The sequence below is a fragment of the Aspergillus fischeri genome, genomic scaffold (genome assembly GCF_000149645.3).
Source record: "Aspergillus fischeri NRRL 181 1099437636264 genomic scaffold, whole genome shotgun sequence".
In the NCBI taxonomy this organism is placed as follows: Eukaryota; Fungi; Ascomycota; class Eurotiomycetes; order Eurotiales; family Aspergillaceae; genus Aspergillus; species Aspergillus fischeri.
Window position 1 is genome coordinate 5,028,283 of NW_001509762.1, and position 20,149 is coordinate 5,048,431.

A 20,149-nucleotide genomic window follows, 5' to 3' on the forward strand; every position below is an offset into this window, starting at 1 on the left:
ATCTGGTCATGGTGTTGCGGCTAACCAGCCGGACCTGAGTAGACCTCTAGCTCTCTTCTTCACGATGGGCCAAGTCCTACCCACACATCGACTAGCACATTCGCCCCATGGCGGGTTGGCGCAGCCAGCCGTGACCCAGGCTATCCGGTTGTTGTCGAAGGGGCCGTTCCCTCCAGATCCACATCTCCCGCCTCCTGAAAGACAGCACTGGAGCCTAGAGAACATCTGCGTCGATCCATTCTCGGATCTCCCTACGGCGTACACCACTACTGGAATGGACTCACATCTGGCACCGTCTGCCTACGCCTGCAACTCATACTCCTGGGTCCACATCTTTCCCGAGGGGAAAATACACCAGGCTCCGAACAAAACGATGCGTTATTTCAAGTGGGGCGTCGCTCGATTGATATTGGAAGCAAACGAGTGTCCTGACGTTGTCCCAATCTGGCTGGAGGGATTTGACCAGGTCATGCACGAAAGCCGTGGCTTTCCTCGATTTCTGCCCCGAGTAGGGAAGAACATTAGCATCACATTTGGAAAGAAGGTAGATTCCGAGGCTGTCTTTGGCGACATGAGAAGAAGATGGCGTGAGATTAAGGCAAAGGCCGAGATGGCGTCACCGGAGTCTCGCAACCTTCCCCTCGGGGTGCTTAGCGACGAACTGCTGCACGACGAAGAGGCGGTCGAGCTGCGAAAGGAGGTTACCAAGAAGGTCCGGGATCTTGTCTTGGAGGTAAGACGGACTAGAGGCCTCTCCGATGAAGACCCCAAACATGGTCTCGCGGAGACATGGATTGAAGAAGGTCCGCAACGAGAAGGCAAAATGAAAGATGAGTCGTGGGTAAGGGACATATGAGTCAGGCTCGCCTACTCTTTGTTCATTAGGTACATATGTAAGATTACGAATGGTCCGTGTACATAAAATTGAGGATATAGAACGTTGTTTAGCTGTTCCGGAGTCGAGTCCAGCCCTGTTCTCTTCTCCAGCTGAGGGGGACGAAATCATCCGCGGGTAGAAACTAAACCCCCCCCCCCCCCCCCCACCAGCTTCTCCAACGCCGCTCCGTCAACACCCCGCCTGCTTCTCGTTCCTCTCTGTTATCATATTCTCTATGCCCAAAAAGCATCACAAACACTCCTTCGCGAAGCCTGTCAGTCCCGCTCATCATACTTTACTCTCGTCCGGCCCTCGTAACCAAAATGAGCAGTTTCACGCTTCGCAGCCGTCGTCCTCAAGCACATCGACACCATCTGTCAACGACCTGATCAACCATCTCCGTCGCACGCAGGTTTCCCGCTCGCCTGAAGATGGCGCCGGCAGCCCAACCCGGGTTGTCGCTCCTCGATCGGTCCATCCGTCACTACGGAACTTGCTAGAGCTCCCTGAAACCCTGCCACCTCGTCCCCGCCCGGAAGTACGCCGCGTCGGAGTTACTGGACGACGGCTGAGGAGGACTCCCGGACCGCCGCCTCCCCAGAGCTGGCTCTTGGGGAGTCATGATAAGGATACATCGGGTGAAGATTTGAATGCTACAAATGCTGCGCGAGTAGAGAGGATTATATACCGGTTGGATCGGCTGCCGGGGACGACGTTCCCGCGCAAGTCGGACTTGTTGCACATGGTTCTGAAGACCATGGCGTCGCAATGGGCATGGCATATCGAATACGATGGGCAATTCCTGGCTGTGCTGCCCAGTCACGTTAAGATTTTGCTGCTGAGCTATATTGCTATCTATGCGGGAGACCAACCTCTGAAAGGGCTGATGCATGGGCTGGAGCCTCTGTTTGAGAAATTCAGTACCGATGGCCATGAGAGTGGTGATGCTGGGGATATAACCGAAGATGGCGACTCAGAGATCTTGCGTCTGGATTTGAGCAGTGCATTAGGGCGCTGGATGACTATAAAGCAGCTCTCACATGAACTTTTACTCTCGAACAAGTCAGGAGCAAGTCTTGTGCAAGGCAAGGCTAAAGAGCCCGTTCCGTCATCATGGGAAGAGGTCGATGACGAAGAAGATGAATTGACGGATGAAAGTCCTAATATGCCCATCCCCAAGGCATTAAGCCAGGGCCTTCGCTTCCAAAATCTTCGTTTCCTCTCCTTAGCGCACCCCAAACCCGCGGCTGCGAACTGGAACGCCCTTGTCGACCTTCTATCGCGTCTATCAACAATTACTCATCTCTCTTTGGCGCACTGGCCTTTACCAACAGTTACCCCGAACGCTATGGACGCGCGCATCAGGCATCCCACCCAACGATCCCTCACCTTCGCTTACGGCGGTACAGACTCTTACTCTGGAATGGAGAACAACTGGGCCGAAGCAGCTGCCATTCTGCGCAGACTCTCGCGCGTGACATATTGTCTGAAGTGGTTGGATCTCGAAGGCTGCGGCGATTGGATCCCTGCGTTGACTTGGGAAGGCGTCAGCCCGGACGGCGAGGCACTACCCTCGGGTCCCGAATGGAACGGATCTTGGAGGGATATCGAATATATTCGCCTAGGACCTGGGTGGCTCCCTCATGTTGACGACAGTGAGTTTGCCGTACCGCAAAGCGGCGCAGCTGAGCGACTGCCATCATCTCCATCGCGATCTCTTGCTTCGTCCATCCATGCGCCATCTCCCGCTCCGTCCGATACTCCGGACCTTCCGTGGGACGTTGAAGTCGAACGCATCAAGTACAGGCGAGAGAAGGAGTTGGAGTACTACCGAGAGACTCTACGTTCTGCGAAAGCGGTGCAGAGAAATATTCTGCAGCTTCGGCAGAGCGGACGAGGAAAGTGGGTGCATTTTTCTTTTGGCTTGGAGGGATTGGATGTCGGCATCCTTAAGAAATTTCTTGGGGCAGATTATCGAAGTTTTGTCTCATGATCTGCACCCGTTGCAGTGATATCGATTACAGCACATATACAGGAGCATTCCATAAGGATCAAATAATACATTAGACTGACGACTTTTTGAGAAGCCTGGCGGCGCCTTGCATGACACTTACGTCAATAGAAAATAACACTTGGTATCTATAGATTTAGAATCGCCCGTATGTACATGATTATGCAGCCATTTCAAACTTTTGTATTCCCTTCCAGATCTATCCTGAAAGACACATCCATCAACATACCCTATCACTTGCGACCCCGGTTGAAGGTCTTGAGCGGGTCCACCTTCCTCACGCCGGAGGGTTTCCGCCCCTTACCCTTACCCCGATTCTTCTCTCTAGCTTTGCGAATCCGATTGTCTCCAGATTTCCTGAAACCAACAAACCCAACGTCCTCGCTGGAGATGCCCTTCCTTCCCTTGCTCGGCATCAGATAATCCGGAATGTGTTTCAGATGTGGTTGAATCCGCGCTGCGCGAAGCTCGCCGTCATGGCGCAGTTGCTTGAGTTCTTCGGGGTTCTCTTCAAAGTGCCGCTTGAGCTTCTCGCTCTTGACCAGTTCCTGGCGGATTTCGCGCGCACGTGCTTCCTGGATGGCCAACCGTGTGACTGCGCGAAGGGCATCTGTCATACGATACCGGAAGGCATCGACCTGCTTCATCTCGAAATGGTAGGGTTTCACCTCGTGGCCGAGCTTGGCTTGTTTCTTGACGATCTTCGCCAATACGGACTCGTCGTGCTTGGCGGTTGGGAAACTGGTGGGCTTGTGTTTGCCGAATTCGTCCGCTGGGACGACGAATGACAGGGCCATGCCGGCTTTGCCGGCTCTTCCTGTACGGCCGATGCGGTGGGTGTAGGACTTGGAAGTGGTAGGGAGGTCGAAGTTTAGAACGCAGGCGACGTTCTGGAAGTCGATGCCGCGTGATATTCCGTAATCCTTGGCTTTTCCTGATGTCTTACGACGTTTCTCTGGGCGGGCAGATTTGCCGCTCTGTTCTGGTTCGTTATCCTCGTCTTCACTGGAGCCCATCTTGTCCTTGGCCTCATCGTCTCCGTCAGTGGCCTCCTTGGATTTCTTGGAAGATGTCCGCGATCCCATCACTTCTTGCTCATCAGCTGCAATGATGATATCGTAAACACCCTTGTTGAACTCCTGCACAACGTGAATCCGAGAATTGATTGGCAGCTCGGAATTGAGGACACAGCTTTTGATTCCAAATTGCTCGAGGAAGAGCTTGAGGCGATAACAACGGTCAATATCGCCAACAAAGATAATGACTTTGCCTTTAATCAACTGCAGTTTGAAAATGACGTAGGTCAGGAGGAACTTCTCATCTTCCGCGCACCTGCCACAATCGTTAGCCAGACGCCAAGCATTCTCAGTTAGAACAATCGATCATACCTAACGACAAACTGACTGATACCAGCACCCTCATCCTCCTTGTCTTCCAACTTCAGAATCACAGGACTCCGACAGAACAAGCCCTTCAGGGTATCAACTTCCGACGTGAGGGTTGCACTCATCAGGAATGTCTGCACACCGCGGGGAATCGCCTTCGCCAATGCATTGATATCCTCATCATAACCATACGAAAGAACCAGATCCGCTTCATCGATTACAAGGTGCGTCAAATGTTCCAATGACAAAGCCGAAGTACCCAGGTTGGCAATCACACGAGCGGGAGTGGATACAATCAGGTCCGGGTAATCGGCGAGCATTGTGCGCTGTACAGCATCGGAAACTTTCTGCGTAAGGTTCACGGAGCGAACATCTTTGCCGCAGAATGCAGAAAATTTGATGATAACACTCTGAACTTGTTCCGCAAGCTCTCGGGTGGGAACGAGGACGAGGCCAGTGGTAGCCTTTAACGAGGGATCGGCCTAGACAATCATGCGTTTTAGAACATTCGTCTTCTGGAATATGAGCCTAGGATAACGTACAGCTTTCTTCTGAAGGATCGTCTGTAAAATTGGGAGGACATAGGCCGCAGTCTTTCCAGACCCTGTCTTCGCACGGGCTGATTTCATTAGCGGCGTCAAACCATAGCACATACCGAAGCCTCTGTGCTTACCTAGAATATCCTTGCCCTCAAGCGCGAGCGGAATGGCCTTGGATTGAACGGGAGTAGGCTTCGTGAATTGTTCTCTGATCAAAGCTTGGCGCAGTCGGGGATCGAGATTGAGGCTTTCGAAATCGGTGTTGTCCGCATCTTTTGTCTCCTTTTCCTCTGCAACCTCGGTTGAAGGGACATCATTGGCATCAAGCTTGCGTTTCATTTTGACGACACAGAGTTCCAAAAGCCGTTGAGAAAGACCCTTGAAGCTGGCTTGATTGTAGGATATTGCAGACTGGAAAGTTTTCCTCGTTCGGGCGGTTTCAGAAATTCTGTCGGGCGGTGAGATTCCCGCGGCAGTATTTTCTCCACTATTTGCTCCTTTGATGGTGCCACTTCCGGCTAGCCTCATCCAACAATGATGTTGACATTTTTTTCGATGTTGTATTATTTACTTCTTCCTATCCCCTTCTTGATTGCTTAACAAAAGATAATTCAAAACAATTTGATTATGTCATATACTCATCTCAGACAGTTCAACAGGCGAAGATGCTTATGAAACACTGAAGTGATAGCAACATGAATCATGAAAATGGCCCGAAAAGGCAATCGCACATACAAATCTGCACTGGTGTGCTTCAAGCCGTATTCATAGACACTAAATGGCGTTGAGAACAAATTATTTTTACCTAGATCAAACTCTGTCGTTAATCTGGTATGCTGCAAATACGTATTCGGTGACAGTCACCCTTCCAGCCCAAAAAGAACTTGAAAAAGCGCGAACAAAAGAGCGAAGAATCAGGAAAAGAACCAGCAATAGAAAATCAGCTGCACTGGTTATCAGCTCGTGTACCGTATTTGTTGGGCTGGTGCTCCTAGAGCGGCAGAAGGCTGAGCAACGAGTAAACTTGATGAAATCGTATAGTGGATAGCACCGAAGTCTCGTTAGAGATCGTATTCGGGAATTACGCTCAGAAAGGAGCTGAAAGTTGGACACAGGGACAGTGTCCACCCCGAGCACCAAAAGCAAACAATCTTGACCGTATGGAAATCTTGCACTTGAAACATGTTGAAGCTGCATTAAATATCGAGTCTGAATTCATTACTCGCGTAGCCTCTGAATTTGACCATTGAGGTCCAGGATATCATCCCAACATGGCGCACTTTGACATTATGTTCGACGGTGTAGACCTTGCCGAAATTCAGACGAGACATCTCATCGAGTCTCTCCTCAGGCCTCGCTGGTTCGATTTCCAAGGGTTCCTTGGTCATTCGTGGCTCATCAGCTTTGCAAGTCGGCACAGATCCCCGCATATACACAATGGCATGTTTTGCTGGGTCGACGCCGGGTTTGGCTACTCCTTTTCCGCCATAAGTGGTGATGGGTCTGAACAGTATAATCAGCGTTGGTTGGTAGGATAGCTCCTCAATGGGCTTGACTTACACACACCAGGCGCATTGGCTCATCGCTTTGACAACCACCATGCGCCGGATACCGCTGAAGATCTCCTCTCCAAACCTGCCTCGGGTGAACTGGTTTTGGGTGGATCTGCCTTGGCTGTGTAAGTCCGAGATCACGGTTCCTTGTGAAATTACGGTTCCTTGTTGTCCTCTGCCTTCATGCCAGAGGATTGCAAAGACCTGTACAAGTTGTCAGAAGGTGCAGATAGTACGGAAAGGGTCTGCAGAAGAGAGGTGATCTGGGGGCTCCTCATATAGTTCTTACCCTTCCCACGATAAAGAACTCGCTAGGAGACCTCTGCACTTGGTAGCCTAGAGATTATTAGATGGTTGAAGGTGGGCGATGGGCAATATATGTTACATACGCCAATCGAGAGGGGTTTCATACACCCCGCCTGATTCACCGCGGATGCTGTAAGCCTTTCGGTTTCGCAGAGTCTATATTGCCATTAGAGACGTGTCGTATCTGGACTGCAGATGCTCACTCACTCCAAGCGGAGGACTGCTCTGTTCGGATGTGACGTGTGTTTCTGTATGATCTGAACCTATTCCAGGCATAGGACTGTACATCATGCGACCACTGGCAATTTGATGCACTCCAGGATTGCGCGAGAGAGTCAAGACTGGTGGACTGTATCCAGACGCTGGAAAATGATTATGCTGGTGTTGCTTGCGAGGACTTGCCGGCTGATAATCACGACTCGCCAAAATATCGTTGTCTAGGTCGCTGGGTCCCTGGGTTGGGAAGCGTGTTCCCATATGTGCAAAATCAGTAGTCAGAGTGTCCATGGCCGTAGAATTGTAGTCCCCAGCAGATGCACGATAATTACTCCGGGTGTTGTATGCACGTTCAGTGGCCACGTCTCCATCATAGACATCAGAAGGATAATTGATGGGTGAGGTCGAGCTATGGACTGAATGGCGCAGGGAGCTCTGTTGTATATTCTGAACACTATTCAAGTTTCCTCCCGTCAGTACCTTTCATATCATGGACCATACCTCCCAGGTAAGTTATATGCTTTCAACATACGCTGGAAAATTGTTCGGCTGTCCACCACGTCGAGACGACAGGCCATATGAAGGGGATGCGAGAGTCACATCGCTTGTAGGATTACCACTTTCATCTCGGTAGAGAAGAGCTGACGACGAGCGTGGAACATCACTTAAGCAAGTCACATCAGCATTGACCGTGAGCAGCCATGGAATTTTCTTTCTACCGTCTTAAGTTCGACTCCTCGTGTCTGGCTGATCGATCGCGTTGTCCTCCGTCGTCACGATGAGTAGCTAAATGCATGAATGAGCTTTCTGCGACGAATCCGAGGTAATGTTTGTGCAGGCCTCCTACCACTAGGACGCTGATGTCGGTGCCTTCTTCCAGAATTGGCCATACTTCATTTCCCGAAAGTTGAAGACAAGTCACAATTGAATAAGTCACTGCTTGGATTGATCGAAATACTTTGATCGAGAAGATCTGGAGGTGCGAGAGTCGAAGCTCTCAAACAGTTGGACTATTGGACTGCATGGCTGCTTAAAGGCAACCAGACGGTAGTGGCAACCCATACTGACATAGCTGGGCTGAAGGAGCCGAATTGAGGCTCTTCTGCTGTCACTCACTTCCCTCCATATTGATAAAATGATCAGATTGACCGAACAGCTTCGATGCACGATGAGCGCCAGGTATGTGTGGCTACTTTGTTGTTCGAATCCTACTCGTAGATGAAATGTCGCACATGACAATCGACCCAGGAAAGTCGCATCTGGCTTTACGAGGTCCGGGATAAGCACCCTCTTTTTCTTGATTGGCCTCGAAGGGGGGGTTGGCGTATGGACGCTTTGCTAACCATCCATGCTTAGTTCATGGTCTCTCCACGAAATTGGGGAGGGGTCTGACAGGAACTACTACTGCACCTCGAACGGAGACTACACGGCTTGGTCCGTCTGACCAGTAGAAGACGCTCAGTAGCGCATCATCAGCTTCACAAGATAAGTAGCACCAATAAGACGGCACGGGAAGGCCGAACGCTCCCGTGTGGTTGGAAAGCCACGACTCACGAAACACTCTCGCAAGGCTGTCATCAATATATTTTGTCCTTTCAAGCATCTGAATCTTTTATTATTGGAAGTCATGGGGAGAACTGCGAGTTAACAGGAAATGATGCCTGTCGACATTCCGGCCTGGTGATTGGGAGGTCGCACAGAGTGATGCTGGCGTCCGCCTATGAGACTCATCAACGTGACGCATCCAGGCAAGGAAAATAGGGAATATATGGGCAATATCCCTTTCATCCGGCTTATTAGAAAATGACCCAAAGACCAAGGAACAAAACCATGAAAGAATAAGACTACCGGGGAAAAGCAAACAATAACAAAGCAGACCAGGTCAGTATTATATTGGTGCTGGACAAATCTCGGGAGAAATGTGAAGCAACAAGGCACACAGTAAACAGAAAAAAGCATTCCGGCCTAACCCCCCCTTTCTGTGGCAGAACAACACAGTAGTCCAACAATCGGGACACACGTGGGCTAGGAGAGAAATTTTGATACACGGTTAATCTCCTTTCTTCACTCTTTTGCCCGGTCTCCTGGACCCAGAAGATGTAAGCATAAAGGAAGCTTCCACTACCTGATCTGTTGTAGTTGCGAGATGGGGTCTTGGCCGGGTCGGATGAAGGATCCAAATCCAACCTACAAAGGGGTGAGTCGCTTATGTTCAGTTGTTACCCTTGTCTTTCAGAGCTCTCCCAAGTGACTTAAAAAATTTCGCATGATGCGCAGAGGAGGAAAGGGGACATTCGGCCCTCTAACACTGTGGAGCTGGATCTTCATGCCGATCCACTGGGTCCAGGTCCAGGCACCACGTCGTTCTTAAGCTTTCCCCACAGGAGGTTATCTCAACCTGGTACCTCGGGAGGTCACGATGATCATGCAGAGCACAACAGTATGGTGTGCAGACTCTTGCACGGACTGGCCGGGTCTCATAGCGATTCCTTTAGGGACACGGATGCTGATGTTTTGCCATCTCCAACAAACCCAACAGAGCATTCAGATGATCTACAGGAGGACCATGGACAGGATTGGAAGTCGCAAGGTTCCCACCAGCCCAGCGAAGCTCGTGGCCATGTGCCGTCACTTGGACCCAGGGCCGCAAGTGGGCGGCTGATCGAACAATTAGAGGCTGTCTCTGCTAGAAGGCTTCGGGCGCGAGAAATGCGCGTTGCTCTACGCTACAAGCGAGAAGATGAGGGAAAGCATAGAGCCGCGCTGATGAAGAGACTCAACTCGCTTCTCGCGCGAGATCACCAGCTCGCCGACCTGATTGAAGGGCTTGAGTCGGCCACGGAATCTTACTTGGACCTGGAGCAAGCATATCATCGGATGGAAGACGAGCTGGATCAAGATGAGTATGTGCTCATCCAGTCTATGCAGCGGTTCGCGAAATCATTGGGTGAGTCGCCACCAGGACTATCGAAGGGAACCCTTCAGGCTGATAGCAGCGCCTCCGATGATGGCGCACGCTCGTTCCATGACGAGCCTCTGGAATACCCACCTGCCGTGTTTGATTACCTCTCACGAGTGGGAGATGCGCGGATACTACAAGAGCGCTTGGCGGAGCTGGATTCACAGTGGTACACCATTGTTGACAAACAGAGGCTGCGAAGCTCGCTCAATATCGCTCTGGATGAGGAGTCTCTACAATTCTTGCGGTCATACGACGGGTCAAGGACGCAAATCCGGAAGGAACTCCATGAGACAATGCTGGACATTGTCCGTCTCCGGGCTATCTGCGACGAACAAGGACTCCGGACCGAAGAGTACACTGGAGACATGGATTTTCTATATGGAATGGGTCTTGATGAAGTCGCATCCCAACCCGAAGATCCTCTGAAGACATCGGCGATTGACGACTCTTCCCCCTTCTACGAGCCAGGGTCTGCCAGAGTCAGCAGTGCCATGTTCATCAACAAGTGGCTTCTGCACCAGCTCCGGCACTCGTCAGTAGAGATCTCGCGCCTCAAAGCCGCCCCAGAATTCCAGCAGTTGTCGGATGAAGGGTGGGACGATGCGAATATCAGTCGCTTAGCCCTGACCGTGTGGTTCTCGGACGATACAGTCCGAAACTCGCCGCAGACTTTATCCCAAGCCGATGATTATGATTACACGGGCGCTACCGAGAGAAGCAAGGCCACCAGACCTCGGCTACAGAAAAGCAACTCTGAGCCCGGCATTACTCCAAAAAAAGAAGGCTCCTGCATTTCACCTCTACGCACTCTATCTTTATAGACTTTCCTCTTCCGTTGTCTACCCCTTTCTCTTATTCCTCCGCAAGTCGCTTATCTCACGTTTTGCATTTGTTTCGAGTTTACTTTGCATATGGCATGTATAGACCTGGATTGGGCCCGGCGCATCGATAGGTAGCATCCATCAATATTTCTCATCTTGTGTCATTCAACTCCTTCCCCCACCTCCTTTTCAAGATTGTCCTCACCGGCATCTCGTCTATTTCGGCTTCATTCCAGCAAATCAGAACACGTTTATTGGCAGACGCATCTTATCAAACTCTCAGCAATACTACAATACCTAATTTCAATATGGCTGATATTAACCAAGCATAGCTTTATTCCCGAATGATGAATGGATTCTGCGACGTCTGAAACGTCTCCCGTAGCTGACCCTGTCCCCTTTTCCGCGGATCGAGCTTTCAGCTCGTAGTAATGCATGGGTGTCCTTGTAAGGATGGGTTGTGGCTTGGGGTCCCTCGTATCGTTGGTGCTTTGAGCTGGGTATCTCGTGGATAGTCTTGCATCAGCTACGCACTCTGGTATTGGACGGATGGAGTGTCCTTCCTCAGATATTTTTCAGCTGAGGTCATCCCTTAGGAGCAGTGGTTGGCGTTGAGCAAATAAAATTGGCTATCCGTTCATTCATGTTAGTTACAGGAGTGTTTAGCTGATTTCAGGGAATAAACTCAAAGTAAAAGTCATAAGATGATATGTTTCATGACACGATCAGACTCCGTTGCCCGTACATCCCTGCCAAAGTAAAAACTTCCATTGTCGTATTGTTTCATCCTGATCCATCCCATCCCATTCGTCATACCCGTAGCAATCGTTGAACATAAAACGCAAAATGAAACTTCATGTAAGCGGCGTATTATTTACACTCTGTAGCTGGAAATGAGACGAAAAAAGACGAAGGCAAAAAAAAAGGCGCGCATTTCCATAAGTCGTTGCTAAATTCGAGTCTCTCACGAGTACCGCGTTTCGTCGCCGTCGCTGTCGCTCAGACTGTCCCGCCGTCTGCTCCGTCCGCCTTCGCGGCGGTATCCCTTGCTAAGTCCTGGGATGGGATGATGGTAGTGCTTGATCCTCGATCCGTCATCCGTTTCCACATTGGAGTATTGATACTCGGATCTGGAGCCCGCTGACGAGAAATCCAGAGGCTCGGTGTAATGACCGGGCACGGACTGACGGTCTCTTTTGCGCGGGCTGCCCTGGCGCGATGAGGTGGTCGGGGGAGCACGACGTCTCTCTCGGCGACGATTGTGTCGTCTCGCTGATGGCTCGCGGAGGTGTTGGCGCTCCTCCGTCGTCTGACTCAGGACCTCCTCGCTTCCGGGCGTGAAGGAGAAATTGCGGCTCTGACGCGGGGGCTCGTACGCGTAGTCGCGTACCTCGCTCATCTCGCTAGCGTTGTAGGAGGTGGGTGGGTTGGAGGTGTCGTAGTCACTACCGTGGTAGGTTCCGTCCCCCTCGCAATTGATGCCGCCGATCCGGGCCGGTTTCTCCTTGCGGTAGGCACGAACGTCTTCGTCGGCTTCGCCCTCCCAGTTCTCGTCCTTGCGTTTGCGCAGGAGTTTCTGTTTAGCCGTCTCCCGGAATCTGCGCTTGCGCTTGTGGTCTCCTTCCTCCTTTTCGGTGATCGTCGTTGCGGTGTCTGTGTATCCGTCGGCGACCGTGTACCCATCATCACTATACCCTTTGCCAACGATACTGCCGCCGCCCAGTCTCGTACTCTTCGTGGCATTACTGAGGGTTCGTCCGTCGGGGCCTTTGCGTCGCAGAACGGTAGATTTGTATTCATCCCAGTCTCCTTTTCTCCAGACGAATCCGCCATTCTTTGCCCAGAAGAAGAACCAGATGGCGCCAAGAACAAATGCTGCCCCAATCAACCCAAATAATGCTAATAGCCCCTGCATGTTGATGTTCTTGGGGTCGACTGTTCCTTGACCGGGGACATATGTCTTCGCCGCGTCTGCTCTGCGGGTCAGGGTTTTGACAACCTCTGCTGGAGATGGAAGAACGGAGCCGTCGCTAGTATCAAGGTCATGACTGCCGACCTGGTTCTCTCTGCCGACAATATACTCAAGAGAAATACCGGGGAAGTCGCCCACTAGTTGGACAGGAGGCATAGTGGGCAGAAACAGAGCTGTCAAGAGCACGCAGCTCAAGACGGAACTCTGATGAGATCAGTTTAGCGCACTTTGACGGTCCTCGTGGAATGAGGGGCTTTACACTCTAAGGTTGATCCCCGGATTTTGTATCTCTAAAGAATGTTGCTCTCAGCTCCACTTGGTATGGGTATGACTGTGGTTCCGATGAGGAATGGATGTTAGCAAATCTGTCGACAGTTGGCAGTTCACAAATTCGTTTTACACGAAATAAAGAGAAGAAACGCAGAATATACCGAGAGACGTAGACCTGAGTCAAGCAACGTAGAACCCTTGAAATTGCGGTGGTTGGATATAATCAGGGAGGCTGGGAATGACGCTTTTGTTTGGGCGATCGGCGTTGTACAGGCAACTTGCTGAGTCATTGTGTTATCGATAACTAACTAACTAAGTTAACTAACCAATTTGGCGATATCGATAAGCGACAGTACTAAGATGGATGATACGCCTACAAACAAAAGTCGAATTAACAAGATCAAAAGAAAGACACACAGTATTTTAGATGTGTGTTTTATTGTCAAGTCTTTCAATATGCTACACTCTTAAAGATATCCCTTAGGGGCCTATAACCACTCTCGTCTGAGCTTTAAGTACAGGTGCCGACGGCCTGGTGCTCAGTTTTGTATCTGAAAATGATTTCTTCAATGATATTGTATGAGATCGACTTGATGACGACTCAATAATAGCAGACTAGTGCACGGAAATCATAGAATAAGTCCTTGCAGGGATCAACAGTCCAACTCAGCATTTCTCGTGAATGCATCCAGGATCTTAGATCTCTGGGCTAACACGGAAGCTTAATGCAGGTTCATGAGACCAAAGGGCAGCCTTGCACTAAACTTACAGTAAACAGATGGGCTTGAACATAAGACCAAATCTAACTAGTTTGCTGAAAAAAGCAATGGGAAGTGGAAATTACATCCAGTGATTCTTAACTTCCGTCGATCAAAGGATCTACCACCAGCATCCACCACATAGTGCAGTCAACTGAAGAAGTACGGAGTAGACTGGATCATACCACCCGTAGCTGAAAATGATACTGATCCGGAAGGCGTCCATAAAAAGAGACCTTGTTAGGCTCTTGGGTAAGCTGTACATGGCTTAGCTACAAGCACTGCGGAAATACGTACCTGATGGATGGGTCATTCAGGAGTCGATACGCAGGTTGATTGATCTATGTAAGAACCAACATACTTCTCATAGAAACCTGATATCTAGATATGACTCAGAGATTCAAAGAAAAGTTTGGCGGATATGGTTGTGGACGAAATGTGAGAGACAGAATAGCATTTGTGCCCGAGTGGATATCGAAGGAGTCTGCAGTCAACCAAAATATGACCTTGAGGTTTCAGGATTCTAAATTTACCTGGCTACATAGATAGAAATTTATGATCCTGCAGCAGACCTTTGTTCTGAATATGTGTCATCAGCATGATGGCCATTGATAGTTGCATAACCCTAGCATTGTTGATATAGACCAGGATGCCCGACGCATGGGTTTCAACTGACAGATGTTTTCTAGCGTGCTTCTAGAGGGAGTTCGATGCCGGTGTAATAATAATGTTATTTGCTCACCCCACCATCTGAAGGTCCCTGAATCAGTTAGTTCAGTCTAATATTCTGACTGTATCCAGGGATGAAATAAGATCATTAGATGTGTATTAAATCTTATCAGAACTAGACAAAGATGGCAAGCGGGGTAATCATATTTCCATTCACAAGCAACAATTCTTTCCTTTTTCAGATCTTTGGAATGAACAGATCTTGAGGCTGAGCACTTAGAAGTTAGAACTGAGCCGGTATCCGGTCGTCGCTATGTTGATACAAGGAATGTGCTGCCTGATGGTAATGTCTAAAAAAGAGGATGGCCATGAAAAGACTGACGGAAAATCATGTAGACAGAGGGGCATCATCTTATTCAAGAAATTAAGACTGAAAACTGCCCCTCATTGAGATCAAAATTTTTTAAGATGGAGACATGAGCAAGGAAGATGCGGCAGTGGAGGCCAATGCCAGAACTATTGGGCCGCAATGGTTTTCGGGCAGCGATTGGGATAGGAGAATCTCGGATCAGAAATTGCTGATATCCTGCCGGACTGAATTCATGAATTGAAAGGGAAAAAAGGAGGGTTAAATTCTTCTACAATTATCAAAATCAAATGATCCATCTGGTCACAGGATCCAAGACAGAGGGCATTATTGTTATCATTTTTGGAGGACAGACAGTTGAGTAAAGGTAAGGGTAAGGTAGAGTAGTGGAGATGGTTGTGTTGTGTCACTTGTGTCTGTTCCATGGTTGGTTCCGTTCGGAGCCAGGGATCTCATTGTTTTGCCTTATCCAATTTTGATACAACGTCGGGTACTACGATTACTAGCAGTATTTGGTCTTGCTCAATGTAGACTTCTTATCATCACTTCCTAATAAATATGTGGTAGGATGACTGTATGACTCTATCGTTTTGTACTCCGTAGTTAGTTGAGATCCGAACCTCATTGATCCTGGGTCTTCCATGGTCATTCTGTGGCCCATCGGAATGTGTTTTGGGCCACGGTCCAATGGGACAATCACCTGTGCACAATAGGCTTCTGGTGAGTTCTGCCTGCTGGAGAGTATGACTGTCGACTGACTCAACTGTAGATGCTTCAGTAACCTTGCCAAAAGTAGGGATAAGTATTCGCAGGTTGTAGTGACGTAGATTCAGATGGCATCGAGCATTCTTATATTACTACTAGTAGCAAACTATTCTAGGCTATCGAATTCCGATAGACACAGTTTCATCGGTTCAAATTCTTTTCTCTGTCCTCAATCTCTCTAGACATATTAAAGCATTCTAATCTAAGATAGGTACCTGGTTAGTGGCAGATCAGGCATCGTTCGGTTGCCACTCTCTCTTCCAACGCCTCCCCACCTCGCTGACAATTCGAGGGATTACAGCAACTCTGTACTCCGTACTTCCACACAGTTGCTGTTGAAAACAATTAGATCTAAGGTATTGTTGAGAATCATTTCCTTCATTCTCAGCCATCACTGGTCAAGAAGAACAGAAAGAGAAAAAAAGGTGAGGAAAATCCCCTCGTCCATTCGGGTATACTTCTTGCTGTCTTTTGATTGCCGTTTCTTCACGATCAGCTTTTTGCTTTGCTTATTGCCCATTATTATTATTTTCCTTCCGTTGGGTAACAAACGACTTAAAAAGACTTTGCGTCCATCTGCGCGTATCTTTGTCCTTGCAGCCTCTTTTTCCTCTCCTCCTTCACTTTCCCCCTCTCTGTCAAGTCTTCATATTGTCTTTTACAGATCGTCCTCCTTGGTTACTCTACCTATCATTCTGCCCAATTATATACGTATCGTCACCCTGACTGGATCTGTTCCATCGCGTTGTCAATCTGTCTTCCTCTTTCTGTCCATCTACCTATCTAAACTCTCCTCCTCCATTCTCCACAGTTACTAGTTCACCACATTTTCTTCTTTGCGTCCCAACCCCACCTTCAAGCCTACTGCGGTCTTCGGAGTACGGGCCTCATCTACTCGTCAACTCGTCAAGGCCAAATCACCTGGAAAGAAACGAACACCCAACCGGTACACTACTAGGACAGACTACTGGTTACACGCTTGGTCTGCGTCTACACTCTGCAGCCAGGCGACTTTTCCTTTCGCCATTCCTCCATTCACCGTTCGCCAGATCTTTCACTGCACGCTTCTCCTCTTTTCTTTTCTCCCGTCAGTCTCCGTTTCTGCTCCGTATCTGCCACTTCCTTCTGCTTGTCGACCCACCGCCTCTTCCGTCCACCACAGCTGGAGAGTTTTCGTGCGTCGGACCAACCAACGCCGGCTTCACTCGCTGTCTGCTCCATTTTCATTAGTATCTCCTTGAAGGAAAAGGAAAGGAAAAAAAGAAAAAATTTATTCGATGGAGACATTGCAGGCTTTGAAGGACGACTACCAGTTTGCATCCACTGCCCGGCGCTGACAGACTGCGATCTAGACGCGCGCCGTCACTCTACTACTGCTTGCCTGACCTGCAGGTCGTTCTACATTTTCGGACCATCGCAGAAAGTGGATTGAAGGAACAAACCACGAAGCGGAGAATTTTACCATATTACCCATATTGGGTAAGGCGAAAGGGTAAAATAAAGGAGGAAATTCAAAACAAAAGGGGAAGGGGAAAAGAAAAAAAAAAAAAAAAAAAAAAAAAACAAAAACTGAGTCAACCTGAAGGAGCAGCAGTGGTGGCTCCTGTTAATCGACTAAGCAATCCGAAGCCTGCTGGATCACCACGTTTCACGTCATCCACTGTGTCCTTCCCTACCAGCCCCCTCCCCTTTAGTTAGGGACCCAACCTGGGCCTTGGCCGTTGCCTTGAAGTCATGACTGGCAAAGTGCCTCATGCTGCCTTCGTTGAGGAGTACGACGAAGACGCAAACGTCATTCTCCCCGAAACCCGTCAAGTTGCTCACATCGCTGCAAAACGCTCCAAGGCTAACCTGAGATCTGGACTTGAGCCCTTGGTTGATGGTGCCAGTGATTCAGGATACTCCAGTCGCACAGCCGCCACCGTCAATAGCGCCCAATCTGGCCCATCGGGCCGGAAAAGTCCTGTCCCTCTTAAACTCGACTCCACGCTCAAGCGAGCCGACCTTGAAAAAATTCGCTCCTCTCGCAAAGATCGTGCAAAAGAAAAGCCTGCACGCCCTGTGCGTGACGACAAGATGCAGGTGGGAACCTATCCCAGTTCCAGCCATTACGCTGCTGCTCCAGTTCAGCGGTCCCCTTCCAGGCCCCCACGACGAGACAGTGTTTATGTGCGTCACGTCCCAGGTACCTGCCGGGATTGCGATCAAGGATTGTATCATGCCTCAACGCCAATAGAACCGAGACGGATGGAACATCCCTACTATGTTTCGCAACCGCCGCCCTCAGTTTACGACTATCCTCCGCCGCCACCATCACCACAGAGCCGATACCCCCCGTCCGTCATCCAGGACGTTCATGTCTCTCACAGCAGCCGTCCCTCCGCCCGTTCCGGTCGCTCCAACTCGTATCACTCGAATGCTCGTCCGTCGAGCTTTCATGGGATGATGCCAGGTATGGGGCCCATGGTGTATACCCCGTCCCCTATGAGTCGCTACGAAGCCGGGCCTCCGCTGGCTTCACCCGTTTATGCCAATAGCCCGTCCTATGCAGCCTCGCATTATGCCCAACAGTCCCCGTATTATGGAGCACAAGAGTTTCCGGCTCTTCCTCCAACCGACCACCACCAGGAACGAGCGGTCTCCAAGACTAGAGAGAAGCAGCCACGTGCGCGGCGCCCTTCTCTTTATGGACCGCCTGTCGTGGATCATGTGCCTCCCACCCCGCCTTACGACGAGAGCGAGGATGACGACGATGAAGAAGACGACGATGACAGTGAAGACGAGCAACTACTCGAACCGCCACCTCCTCCTCCCGTCCGGACCCGACCACGCCTTCCTTCTCAGTCATCTCATAATCGCGATGAAGATTATTATCGCATGCCGCCTCCGCCGATTAAAAATAACACCCGGCCGCACGTCATTCAGAAACGCCCCGATCCACCACGAAAGTCAGCAACAACCACGTCTCTCACCTCGGAGCGCCGCTCATCCAGAAGCTTTGATCTATCGGAGATGGAAGACGCGCTTCCGAGCTACGGATACCGGCGGTCTTCACGCGAGACCGTGGTTCCCGAGCGAAGCCAGAGTCTGAGGGGTAGCAGACGCTCTACGTCCTATCATGACTCCGTGCGCCCGGCTCGGATTGCCATCGAAGGTGCTCGTCGCCAACGGACAACTGTCTATGACTACAATTCAGGCGGCGATATCGAGGATAAGCAGCGAGAGGCGGAAGAGTATCAGGCGTCGAGGTCAGGCAAAGCCGTAGCGGTGCCACTTACCGCGGATGCCCTGCGCAAAGCCAAAACATCGCAGCGTGCGGAAAGTGACAGCGGAAGTCAGAAGAGCCGTAGCAGCCGAGGTAGTGATGCTCGCACTCAAAATGGTAGCAGCGGCGAGGCCAAGCCGGAGGAAGACGATAACATTGTCATGACCATGAATGGTGTGACTATGAGTTTCACTCAAAAGTCTGTCGGGGGAAAGAGGATCAGCGTCCGGACTGGCGACACGGGAGCGGTTGAGCTGAACATCGAGGGCAAGCGACCGAAGAAGTATCTCACCGGCGGCTCCGATTATACTGGCAGCGTTTCCCGAAGGGAACTGGAAGACGCGCGGCGTCCCCGAGGTGACCGGCGGTCCGACAAGGCCAGTCACCGATCCAGTCGATCGACTTACAGCGGGCGATACTAGGCCACCTCGCCTTGACGCCCGCTGTCCTCCTTTGATGCTTTGTCTTGTCATCTCTCTTGGTTGAGCTCACTTATAGACGTTTCTTTCTTGCTCGAATTGCCTACCTCCTCAAGGTCTATGCTTTGTGCAGAAGCAACTCTGCCAGGAACAGGTGGTGAAGCAGTTTACCAAAAGTTTCTCTGCTTTCTTTTAGGTTCGGGTTTTGTTTACGGGAAGAAAAAATGGGTTCGGAAATCACCGAGATCGCCGACCACCTTATGATCCATCCGTGCTTGTCATTTTGATCGAAAAAGTGGGGAGGCTCGCTGATGATTCGAAAAGATCTCATTGCATTTCCGTGGTTTTTTTTGGTTAAGGGGCGGCTCTTTGTTTCTATTGTTTGATTTTACGCGCAGAGGATGGATGGTGTCAAATGACTCCGACCGATCACGCCCATCACGGCGAAACGATTGTACGATTCTGATGACCTGCAATGATTCATGTTGATGCGTTTATGTTTATGCTCCGTCATGCCCCTCTGCGAGTGTCGTTGGTTTGTATAATCGCCTTGGATGGCCCTCATGTGTTTCCTTATGCATGTCTGTCTGTTTGCGTTGTCTTTCGTGGTTATCAGCATTTGAAGACAAAGTTAGAATCGACGGAGAAGGTATACCCCGAGTTGTTTGTTCGTCGCCAATGACTATTTAATTTCGAGTTTTCATGTCCCATTAGCGATACCTGTACCTTTCTTCTCCTACTTGTGCTTTACCTGAGGGTCCCGACTTTACTCGTAGTCGGTGGATGGTCAGTTTTCTCACCTCGAAGTCGTGATGTACTTTTCCTTCTATTTCATCCCCTTCCAAGGCCATCCCTTTCGAATACTCTTCGCCATTTAACACAAGCCCGGACGACCGGTCTTTTGATACAATTATACCGCCGATAGGTTTGTAGAAACCAGTCGGTGCATTCCATATTCAATACGATTAATTCAATGGATCACATCGATAAACCT

The 20,149-nt window shown here is 50.0% G+C and overlaps 7 protein-coding genes across 7 annotated transcripts, besides 3 other annotated features; 4 read left to right on the forward strand and 3 right to left on the reverse strand.

The window, feature by feature from the left end:
* Positions 1–64: 64 nt before the first annotated feature.
* NFIA_089150 (tafazzin) lies at positions 65–856 on the forward strand (the record flags this gene model as incomplete). Its single annotated transcript, XM_001260854.1, has 1 exon — positions 65–856. The coding sequence occupies one exon, from the start codon at positions 65–67 to the stop codon at positions 854–856; it is 792 nt and encodes a 263-aa protein (XP_001260855.1).
* Positions 857–1,112: 256 nt separating this feature from the next.
* NFIA_089160 (uncharacterized protein) lies at positions 1,113–2,870 on the forward strand (the record flags this gene model as incomplete). Its single annotated transcript, XM_001260855.1, has 1 exon — positions 1,113–2,870. One exon carries the CDS (start codon positions 1,113–1,115, stop codon positions 2,868–2,870), a length of 1,758 nt encoding a protein of 585 aa, XP_001260856.1.
* Positions 2,871–3,121: 251 nt separating this feature from the next.
* On the reverse strand, positions 3,122–5,151 carry dbp9 (ATP-dependent DNA/RNA helicase; the record flags this gene model as incomplete). The annotated part of the gene is made up of 4 exons (XM_001260856.1): positions 3,122–4,220; positions 4,277–4,755; positions 4,816–4,892; positions 4,947–5,151. The coding sequence occupies 4 exons, from the start codon at positions 5,149–5,151 to the stop codon at positions 3,122–3,124; spliced, it is 1,860 nt and encodes a 619-aa protein (XP_001260857.1).
* Positions 5,152–6,008: 857 nt separating this feature from the next.
* NFIA_089180 (uncharacterized protein) lies at positions 6,009–6,643 on the reverse strand (the record flags this gene model as incomplete). Its single annotated transcript, XM_001260857.1, has 3 exons — positions 6,009–6,315; positions 6,373–6,569; positions 6,602–6,643. The coding sequence occupies 3 exons, from the start codon at positions 6,641–6,643 to the stop codon at positions 6,009–6,011; spliced, it is 546 nt and encodes a 181-aa protein (XP_001260858.1).
* Positions 6,644–9,329: 2,686 nt separating this feature from the next.
* Positions 9,330–10,670, forward strand: NFIA_089190 (uncharacterized protein; the record flags this gene model as incomplete). Its single annotated transcript, XM_001260858.1, has 1 exon — positions 9,330–10,670. One exon carries the CDS (start codon positions 9,330–9,332, stop codon positions 10,668–10,670), a length of 1,341 nt encoding a protein of 446 aa, XP_001260859.1.
* A 964-nt stretch (positions 10,671–11,634) lies between these two features.
* On the reverse strand, positions 11,635–12,798 carry NFIA_089200 (uncharacterized protein; the record flags this gene model as incomplete). The annotated part of the gene is made up of 1 exon (XM_001260859.1): positions 11,635–12,798. One exon carries the CDS (start codon positions 12,796–12,798, stop codon positions 11,635–11,637), a length of 1,164 nt encoding a protein of 387 aa, XP_001260860.1.
* Positions 12,799–17,003: 4,205 nt separating this feature from the next.
* Positions 17,004–17,039: a microsatellite.
* Positions 17,004–17,040: a microsatellite.
* Positions 17,041–17,205: 165 nt separating this feature from the next.
* NFIA_089210 (uncharacterized protein) lies at positions 17,206–19,158 on the forward strand (the record flags this gene model as incomplete). Its single annotated transcript, XM_001260860.1, has 1 exon — positions 17,206–19,158. One exon carries the CDS (start codon positions 17,206–17,208, stop codon positions 19,156–19,158), a length of 1,953 nt encoding a protein of 650 aa, XP_001260861.1.
* Positions 18,200–18,254: a microsatellite.
* Positions 19,159–20,149: the final 991 nt, after the last annotated feature.